At 41.9% G+C, this 10,484-nt stretch overlaps 1 protein-coding gene across 1 annotated transcript in view; it reads right to left on the bottom strand.

Annotated features, from left to right (window-relative positions):
• Positions 1–473: 473 nt before the first annotated feature.
• Positions 474–10,484, bottom strand: part of LOC141176154 (uncharacterized) — a 241,428-nt gene continuing 231,417 nt past the window's right edge. The window contains exons 2-7 of the mRNA XM_073660152.1: positions 7,038–7,183; positions 6,729–6,908; positions 6,522–6,645; positions 6,342–6,439; positions 6,054–6,144; positions 474–3,001 (exon numbers count right to left, since the gene is read on the bottom strand). Of these exons, the coding sequence (XP_073516253.1) occupies positions 1,812–3,001; positions 6,054–6,144; positions 6,342–6,439; positions 6,522–6,645; positions 6,729–6,908; positions 7,038–7,130 (1,776 nt within the window). The 5' untranslated portion in view covers positions 7,131–7,183 and the 3' untranslated portion in view covers positions 474–1,811. The remainder of the gene's footprint in view (positions 3,002–6,053; positions 6,145–6,341; positions 6,440–6,521; positions 6,646–6,728; positions 6,909–7,037; positions 7,184–10,484) is intronic.

Below are 10,484 nucleotides of genomic sequence, written 5' to 3'. Positions count from 1 at the left end.
TTTGCAGCGGCATGCTATTCCATCCGGTTTGCGTTTAGTTGGACCATCATTTATTTTTCAACAGGACAAGGACCCCAAATACACCTCCATGCTGTGTAAGGGCTATTTGACCAAGAAGGAGAGTTATGGGGTGCTACGCCAGATGACCTGGCCTCCACAGTCACCAGACCTCAACCCAATTGAGATGGTTTGGGGTGAGCTGGACTGCAGAGTGAAGGCAAAAGGGCAACAAGTGCTAAGCATCTCTGGGAACTCCTTCAAGATTGTTGGAAGACCATTTCGGGTGACTACCACTTGAAGCTCATCAAGAGAATGCCAAGAGTGTGCAAAGCTGTCATCAAAGCAAAAGGTGGCTACTTTGAAGAACCTAGAATATAAGACATAACAAAAAAGTATGAAACAACTGAAATTAAGTATATAATTCCACATGTGTTAATTCATAGTTTTGATGCCTTAAGTGTGAATGTACAATTTTCATAGTCATGAAAATACAGAAAAAAATTTAAATGAGAAGGTGTGTCCAAACTTTTCGTCTGTACTGTATGTGAGCAATTATATGCGTTTTCCATTGAAATCACAAGGACCCAACTCCTCTGCTTTCCTCACAATGGCCTATTTTACATTGAAAAAATGTATGCGACAGATAATGTCCCTTGGACACTCAGGATCTGGGCCATGATTGCCTATTGTATGGTGCGCTTTTTCAATCTCCAGCTCCTTATCAATAGGATCACCAAGGATATTATTGAATAATGATCGCAGTGTTGGCATAATCACTTGTGCAGATATTATTGCGATTTTCTTCATCATCAACCATATTAAACAGATGGTTTATTTACTGTCTGTGAAGATCCAGTGTTAGTTTCTGAGCATTATGATGGCCTCTAACTTGGACGACATTATCCTCTAATCCCTGTACCTTGTCAGTAAGCTGTGACAGGATAGAAGTGAGGGGACGTATTTCAGTATTGTATTTGGTCTCTCGCCTCTGAATATATTGCTCCATATCTTCTTTAGTAGGGATAGACGCAATCTGATATACAAATAAGTTATGTTGTTCCCCATATCAGAATAACCTGTGGCTGGGGGGGTAAATGTCCCTGTGAAGCAAGCACTGCTCAGTATGGGGACTTTGGTGAGAGTACAGGGAGATTTGTGGAGCTGTTTTCTTGTGAGGTCTACATTAAGAGAGAAGTTGGTGCAAGACTTACAAGCCTGAGCTGTCTGTCATCATGAGGGTTAAGACTGCTTCTTTTTCCATGCTTAGGTGAGGCAGTAATAGCTCCGGAGCAGGAAGATAAGACCTTCCATAAGAAACACGGCATACCAGACATGCTGACGGAGGTGGAGGATCTCAGATTAACCTCTGATCTCTTCTTTCTTTCCCATATCGAAAGTCATGTTTGAGGCTGTAAATTGCTTATAATTCACCCAAGAACACGGTCTGAAGAGAGTGCTTTCAGTGTGTGCGTTCTCTTGGTGCTATGTCCAGGCCATGTCCTTCCTGTTGATGTACAATACGTCTGAAGGTGGCGTTGATTGGCAGCAGGATTGTGTGATGTAGCAATCTTGTGTGATATAACAGCCTTACGGAAACGCAAGTTGTGACACCAATGGAATGGCGCCAGAACAGTAAGTGCGTATGAGTGTTTTTATTTTAACAAGGTCAAACATGAGGAATGAGAAGGAGTTGTTCTAGTAGTTCCCTTTATGAAGATACAATTTTCGGTTAAAAATGTAAAAGGCTTCTCCCCTGTGTGACTTCTATGAAGTTTGTTAAGAGTTGATTTCCGTGTAAAACATTTCCCACATTAAGAACATGAAAATGGCTTCTCGTCTGTGTGAGTTCTCTGGTGACTAAGAAGTGATGATTTCTTCACAAAACATTTCCCACATTCTGAACAGGAAAAAGGCTTCTCCACTGTGTGATTTCTCTGGTGTATAACCAAACCTGATTTCCAGCTAAAATACTTCCCACATTCTGAACAGGAAAAAGGCTTCTCCCCTGTGTGATTTCTCTGGTGATTAACCAAATCTGATTTCCAGCTAAAACATTTCCCACATTCTGAACAGCAAAAAGGCTTCTCCCCTGTGTGAGTTCTGTTGTGCTTAACCAAATCTGATTTCTGGATAAAACATTTCCCACATTCTGAACAGGAAAAAGGCTTCTCCCCTGTGTGACTTTTCTGGTGATTAACCAAAACTGATTTCCGGCTAAAACATTTCCCACATTTTGAACAGGAAAAAGGCTTCTCCCCTGTGTGAATTCTCTTGTGCTCAACTAAACCTGATTTCCAGCTAAAATATTTTCCACATTCTGAACAGAAAAAAGGCTTCTCCCCTGTGTGAATTCTCTGGTGCTTAACCAAACCTGATTTCTGGCTAAAACATTTTTCACATTCCGAACAGAAAAAAGGCTTCTCCCCTGTGTGAGTCCTCTGGTGATTAACCAGATTTGATTTCTGGTTAAAACATTTCTGACATTCTGAACAGCAAAAAGGCTTCTCTCCTGTGTGAGTTCTCTGATATTTGATTAAACTTGATTTCTCTGTAAAACATTTTTCACTTTCTAAACAAGAAAATGGCTTCTCCTCTGTGTGACTTCTCTGGTGATTAACAAGATCTGATTTCTGGTTAAAAAATTTCCCACACTTGAAACAAGAAAATCTATTCTCTGCTGTGTGAATTTTTTGATGTTTAAGAAAAGACTTTTCGAGGGAAAAACTATTTCCATATTCTGAATGTGAAAATGGCTTCTTTGCTTTAGGAGCAATTTGTTTTTTAATGCTTATTTTGCGACTTTGATTTTCCTTAGTAGTCGGTAATGAATCAGAAGACAGGACCTGTTTCATAGGATCAGATGACAGATCTTTGCTGTGAAGGGATGATGGGATATCTGGGTTAATGGCATTCACTTCAATTGTATCCTGTGGGATCCCAAGATCATCAGATTTAAAAATTGAAGATGTCAGCTGTTCCTCTGATCTCCTGGTACAGTCATCTGCCAAGAAGAAAACCAATTATTATTTATGAATAACATATCCTTAAAATTTATATTGTTGAATATTTTTACTTAAACTCTCCGTAAAAATGTACTTTATGTAAAAGTATCATTATTTACCAAGAAAACATCACAGAAAAAAATCAGCCTTACCAACACCAAATCAGATAACAAATGCATTAGCATTTTAGTGTTGGTTGGGTGTACTGGGGTGTCTGTCCATGTGGGGTGCACTTATATAGTGCTGGGCAGCCCTCCTGATGTAATAGTATGGGCATCATTAGGCTAAGCCAGACACTGTGCATCAAACCTACATGTGTGACTGGCGTCCTATGCAAGCTTCTTCTGTGTGCATCTTTAATACTAGGCAACCACCCCCTCCATGAATTGGTATGATTGTGAGTGGTTGCTCCATAAGTATTTTGCACCTGCGCAGCCCCCACCTTTATCATGGGGGTCTGCGGCATCCTGCTAGTGCATTTGTTATATGATTTGGTGTTGGTAAGGCTGTATTTTTTTCTGTGATTTTTTTTAAATTTTGCCCTATGTTAGCCGTCATTATTCACCAAGACAATAACAGTTCACAGTCTAATAGAAAACCTCATAGGATGAACCAGTGGATCGTAGTGTCCAACTGTTTGTTAATTCTGCCTCCCAAATATGGAATAAAAAGCCACCAAACAATGTTATGTAGGTGAAAATAATATCAATAAAAATTTCTACTCATCTCACAAAAAACAAGTCCCCACTCAGGTCCATCATCTGTCAATGGAAAAACAGAGGTTTCCACATTATTAGTGGCTCAAAGGCTTTTGAAAAGCAACATGGCTTCCATAAACCAATCCAGCAATATCTGATCTCCCAAAGTCAGATCTCCCCCTCTCTTCAGAGCCTTGCAGTGCGCCCAAACCACATTTAGCCTCCATGTATTCGGCATTACTATAATGAGAAGACCCCACTTAATTGATGGTGTGTGTCTCCTGGAGCACAATCTGGGCACTATGTGTTTGGTAATAAAATTATATATTTGTAATTTTCAATCTCCAACATCCACTGCGTGCTAATATCCGGAAGTGACTGTGGAGTCAAAATAGTCACTGCTCCTATAGATTAATTCACTGAGGGTTATAATTTCCAAAATGGAGTCACTTTATGGGGATTTCTACTGCTCTGGTTTTCTGCAATTTGGTCACATTAGGGCTTCTGTAAATGGTGTGTCCCATCTCCTCTGGGATCTGCTCCTGGGATGTCTGCTTCTGTCACCAGGAGCCGCCTTATTCATTCTGCAGGCGGCGCTGGTGATGGAGGAGACGTCAGAACCAGAAGCTCTGGGCGGCACAGTCTCTGTCCACCACTAAGATTAGGGTGCCTGGGACCAGTAGTACCATCCAATCTGGCAGTATGGGTGTGTGTGCTGTCCAGCTGGAGTAATCTGCTCCCTGCTTCAGCCAACTGGAAAGCACCACACCCTACTAAAGCTGGAAGCATATTGCCGGAAGCTGCCAGATACAGCCTTGTCCTCCTCTGGTTCAGTCCTCTGTGCTCAGCTCCCGGCTTGTGTATTTGTTTCCTGTTGTGACCTCGGCCCGTTTACTGACTACTCTTGTGTGATTTTGTATTTTCTCTGACCTCCTGGTTCTGACCCGGCTATCTGACTATTGTTCTTGCCATCTCACACCACAGAACATTAGGTAACACTGTGGCCCAAGCTTAGGGGGTCTCTGTCTAAGTCCAAATCCATGTAGAGGGGTTAAAGGATGATGAGCAAGGCAAACCCTGGTATCTGGAAAATGGAGTAGATAGCGCCAAGCCTGTTTGTGGTAGCCATCTTTTGAGGTCCCAGGTGACTATGAGCAGTGCCCCCAATACATTGTGTCCGCACACTATCCCAGCAAAATCTGCATTCAAATAGCTAAATGGCGCTCCTTCCCTTCTTAACCTGCCATGTGCCCAGACAGTAGTGTACAACCGTATATGGGGTATTGTCAGATTCAAGAGAAGTTAGAATATTATTTGTAAGGTCCATTTGTTTCCTATTATCCTTTGGGAAGAATTCCAAAATTATCACCATATAAAGTGACACACGTCAGATTTGAAAAATGGGCCCAGATAGGAACACAAAACTGGCTGCAGGAAGGGGTTAAATCAGAGTATTTTGGGCACTAACTACTGTACTCAAAAACTGTGACTATAGACAAGAACACATCTACTGAAATGATCAAACTCAACAGTCTCCATCAGTAAGTAGTGAGTAACTAGTCGTGAAACCTCTCTGGGGAAATTGGAGTATGGGGCTCGGGGGCTCTTAGTAATCTAAACTATCGTAAGGGATAATATTTTCTGTCAGATGAGTTTCAAGAAGAAATATTAGATTTTCAAAGAGAACTTTTCATAATAGTGCAGAGCTGAGGTGTCTTAAATTTAGCTTAGAGAGATATCATGGCACAGGTGTAATGTTTGCTTTTGTTTAGTTTATCACAATCTGGTTTGAAGTTAGTCGGTTTTAAAAGAAATTGAAAAGTCACGATAAAGGGAAACTGTTGTTATTGTACAGAAATTCACACTTGGCCCTCACTGCAAATTTAATGTTGTAGATCATAAAAGTGAAGTTTGGCCAGAAAGACTAGACCTGGTCTTGTAGGGACCATATGAGGACATTCAGCAGCACAGAAGGGAGAGAAGGTAGATTCATCCAATAAGATATCAGGGATCTAGGAAGCCAACACCATCATTACCATCCGCTTTCTCTTACAGTCGCATCATAATATTTTTCTTCAAGTGATTTTCTGGCTTTGTGGTTTACAGATTTGGGCAGGTAACGTCTCCTAATCACAGGGGGTAGGTGGATCCTCCAGGTTGTAAGTTCTATGGAAAAGGGTTTCAATGCCCAAAATCATTTGAACAGTTTTGGGTGGAGGAGAATGTTGTGGTTTAGAGGCAAAATGGTGATCACACGATTGTGATACGGCCGGACTCCACCACTGATAAAGCAGCCACAGCCGGTGACTGAGAAGAATCTGTGACTTCTCTGCATTTAGTGGTCACTACTCACCTGGGTGGTCATATGTAGGAATCTCCTCTTTACACCGCTCATCACCCCTCACATATGCCTCTATAGTATTAATATAGGTCAGATCTTCACCCTGAAACAAATATTGTAAAAGTCACAAACAGATGAGAAGTCACATCTATGATCGGCTGTAATCCTGCCATCTCCACCGTTCTCATTACACAAATAGAAAACACAAAATACTGGTGGATAAAACAAGACTGAGCACAAGACCTTCACAGCCGTCTACACATCATAGGGGAGATCTCATGATAGCTTCTCTCCATCTACCTGATGATCCTGAGGAACACTGGGATCTTCTTGTTTGCAGTCCAGTGGAAGAAGAGGACGTGGACATCTCTCTGGTGTTGTCCTCTTACTGGATAGATCTGGAGGAAACACATAAGGGACTGAATTCATTCTTTACATACAGATAATTATAGGTCGTGTGTATTTAGTCCTGTCTATTACCTGGTGATGTGAGGGGCTGAGGAACCTCCATCATGACGTCTTTGTACAAATCTTTGTGTCCTTCTAAATACTCCCACTCTTCCATGGAGAAATAGACAGTGACATCCTGACATCTTATAGGAACCTGACACATACAATGATACCGTCATCCCCCCGATCCCTCCATAGCGTTACTGTATAATATCCCAGCATTCCCAGCAGTGTCACCTCTCCAGTTAGCAGCTCAATCATCTTGTAGGTGAGTTCTAGGATCTTCTGGTCATTGATGTCCTCATGTATCAGGGGGTGAGGTGGAAGCTCCGTGATTGGGCTCAGGGGTCTTCCCCATCCCTCAGACACATGGACCTGACAGCGCTCACTAGAGGTCTTCTTCACTATTGTGTAATCCTGGTTATGGAGAGACACATTAATAAATCTCACTACAGACATTTCCAGAGTACTCACCTCTCCAGTTCTGTCCATCTGTTATTCCCATAGATAAGAATGATGTAATGTGACGTCATCAGAATCTCTCACCTCTCCAGTAAGCCGGAAGAGGATCTCTAGGGTGAGGTGTAATATTCTCTCTGCCATCTTGTCTCTATCCATATCCATCTTTGATGATTCCATAAGGAAAATTCTCTTTAATAGATCTTCACTGAGAGGATCTGATATTGTAGGGACTTAAATGAGAAGATGATGAGCCGATGTAACATCATAAAAATCCTGTGTAATAATACAATTATTGGAGATAATAAAGGGAAACATATGAGATTTATTATTTTACAGTATTTCGTTTTCTTCTTTACATCTAGTAATAAAACCTATATATTTTAGGCCACAGACAACAAGCAGTTTCTTCCATGGAGTCTGCAGCTGAACACGTTTCTCATAGACTCATCTTCCATAAAGCTAATTCTCGTCTCATTTACCGACACTGGAATCGGCATTAGCAATACTGCAGGAGATATTCATTATACATGACATGAGAAATAATTACTTCATGAGGAGGACAACATCTTCATCTTCTACTATGGCTTTAGAAACATATTTAGCCAGAGTCCGTCACTGACTACATCTCCACCGGTCGTCTATATGAATGTATCCCATCTTCCCTGGACTGTAATCTTCTATCACATTAGATCTCATGTTTGATTCACACACAGAAGTTTGAGGCTTTGACACATGGTAAAGTTTTTAATATTATACAGAGTAGGACTATCCCGAATGGGTTCACCTTGCCATGGTGGGATAGCTTTCATGCTATTTTTGATCAAAAACAGACCGCCGGGGAGAGCCGCCTGAAAAATGCTTGCGTTTCCCATAGACTTACATTGGGCTCGTTGCTTGGGTCGAGCACCCGAGTATTCCAATGTGCTCAACCCGAGCATGGAGCACCCGAGCATTTTAGTGCTCGCCCATCACTAGTTCTGAGTTTAAATCCCTGGTGCAGAAAAAATAAACTTTTGTTTTTTAAATGATGTTGGCGAGCACACAAATTTCACTGATGCTTGGCTTTGATATCTGACGACTTTTCTCATACATCAGAATAAGAATCACAATTACTTTTAGACCCCCTGAGTATTATCATGGTTAATCTCATAAGCCAAGAAAAACCTGTAGGGACACTGAACTTTTTATTATTAATTATATTATTATTATTATTATTATTACTACTATTATCCTTTCAAACCAAAACTATGTGACACAGATGCCTTACCATTAAGCTGTAGGTTCATTATTTGATTATTTAGGTAGTGATATATAATAATAATTACATAGCAAAAGTAAATTGGGAGTTTGCAGCCAGTTCTTGGGTGGATGGAAAGAAAAATTGACAATAAAGAAATGTTATTATTAGACCCCTTTAAGAAATTATGCAAATGAACAGTCACTTGGAAATAGATATGTAGCAAATTAGTGCCTCCCAATTTACTTTGGCTATGTAATTTACCATGCAAATAGACAGCTTGTCTGAAACTCTTAACACGTCAGGATGACAATCAAAATGTCAGATATTAAAAAGTAAAACACCCCTGTAGTTTGTGTGCTAAATAGGGATAGTTAAAAAAATAATAATAATAATAATATTTCTATTGGGATTTGAACTGTGACACTTTAGTTTCAGAGGCTGATGCCTTACCATTGAGCTATCCAGGCAAGTGATAGTAACTGGCAGCTTTTCTTGTCTTATGAGATCAACCATGAAAATACTCAGGGTGACTAAAAGTCATTGTGATTCTGATGTTTGAAGAAAGTCACACATCAGACTCACACATCAAAATCAAACATCATTTGAATCTGTCTTGCTAGCAGTCTGTGCATAAGTCCCAATGAGTTTCAATCAGATTTGCACTGAAAATCATATAACTAAATGGAACTCCTAGGTTTCTTCAACTGAGTTAATAGCTCAGTGGTTAGTGCACTGGTGTCTGGATACAGAATTTTAGGTTCAAGTCCCATTAGCGAACAGTGACTTTTTATATTATTATTATTACAGTTGTAAAAGTCACTTATCAAAGTCACTTGTGAGAAACATTTGTCAGACAGGGTATTTAGCCTCAAACTGACATCATTATGATGTTTGATTTTGATATCTGATCATGTCCTAAAATGGACACTGTACTCCTGTGACTGTGTTAACCCCTCTAGTTGCTGGATGCTTCTGGAGCACAACACTTCCTGTCTCATGTGCTTGTGTTACTGCTAATAGTTGCTGAATGCTTTTAAAGCAACAGCACTACTTCTGCATGTCACACTCTGCAACAGCACTAATTCTGGATGTCACAATGGGCATTGCAGAAAATGACCTTGGTGGATAACGTTCAGGCCTTCCTAACGGTGTTTGAAAGGGTCGCTGAGAGGGAGAAACTTATGCCAGAGCAGTGGGCTGAGGTATTGGCACCATACTTGACGGGAGAGCCCCAGAAGGTGTACTATGATTTAGCTTTGCAGGACGCCAAAGGGTATGGCAAGCTAAAAACTGAGATTCTCGCCCACTTGGGGGTGACAATGACTATCAGGGAGCAGTGGGTTCACCGCTGGGGTAATCATCGGGACAAACCACCTCGCTTCCAAATGTTTGACCTGTTGCACCTGGTCCAGAAGTTGCTGGTACCGGATTCCCCTACACCTGCGCAGATGGTAGAGCGGGTGGTGATGGACCGGTTTGTGCACTCCCTGCCAAGGCCCATACAGACTTGGGTTGCCCAGGGTGATCCTTGGAATGCGGATGACCTGGTTGGACTGGTCGAGATATACCAGGGGGTTGAAGGTTCCTTGGGAAGGCAGCCCACTCCATACTGGGGTTCCCAACAGGGGGTTGAGACTGAAAAGGGGGTGGGCCATTCAGGGTCCAAAGGGGTGGGGGAGGTGGAGCCTAAGGTCCCTACAGGTGATGTTGTTTACTGGAGGTGCCACGGCCCAGGCCATATAGCCGCCCGTTGTCCGCTGAGCCGATGGACTGCAGCATAGGACGCCATTGTTCATATTATGCTTATCCGACCTGCAGTGTGAAGTGTCAACCCAGCGAGGGGCCACAAGCATGTACTGTAAAGGTGAACGGACAGGAGGTAACAGCACTGCTAGAATAAGGGAGTCTGGTGACTCTTATGATGGCCACCCTTCCTCTTCAAATGATCCCAGGGAAAAAAAGTTGGCGTTCGGTGCATTCATGGTGATGCTAAGGACTACCCCATGGCCAGAGTAGACATTGAAATGGCTCACAGTACTGAGTCCCACGAGGTCGGCGTCGTTCAGGACTTGTTGCACCCTATTACTATAGGCTGGGACTTGTGTTTATTTCGGGATGTGTCGGGGAAGAGTTCCAGGTTCGCTGGCTCAGATAAGAAACCAGTTAACCCTGAGGAGGTATCACCACACCCAGAGTCAGACAGGTTTCCCTTTTGTGTCTGCCATTCCGGAGTTAGGGGTGACCAGCGAGAATTTTGGGTTTGCCCAACATAGGGACCTAACTCTGAAGGA

The sequence above is a fragment of the Phyllobates terribilis genome, unplaced genomic scaffold (genome assembly GCF_046119375.1).
Source record: "Phyllobates terribilis strain yellow unplaced genomic scaffold, ASM4611937v1 Scaffold_17__1_contigs__length_24005725, whole genome shotgun sequence".
Lineage (NCBI taxonomy): Eukaryota > Metazoa > Chordata > Amphibia > Anura > Dendrobatidae > Phyllobates > Phyllobates terribilis.
This window is presented reverse-complemented; position numbering and strand designations above follow the sequence as displayed.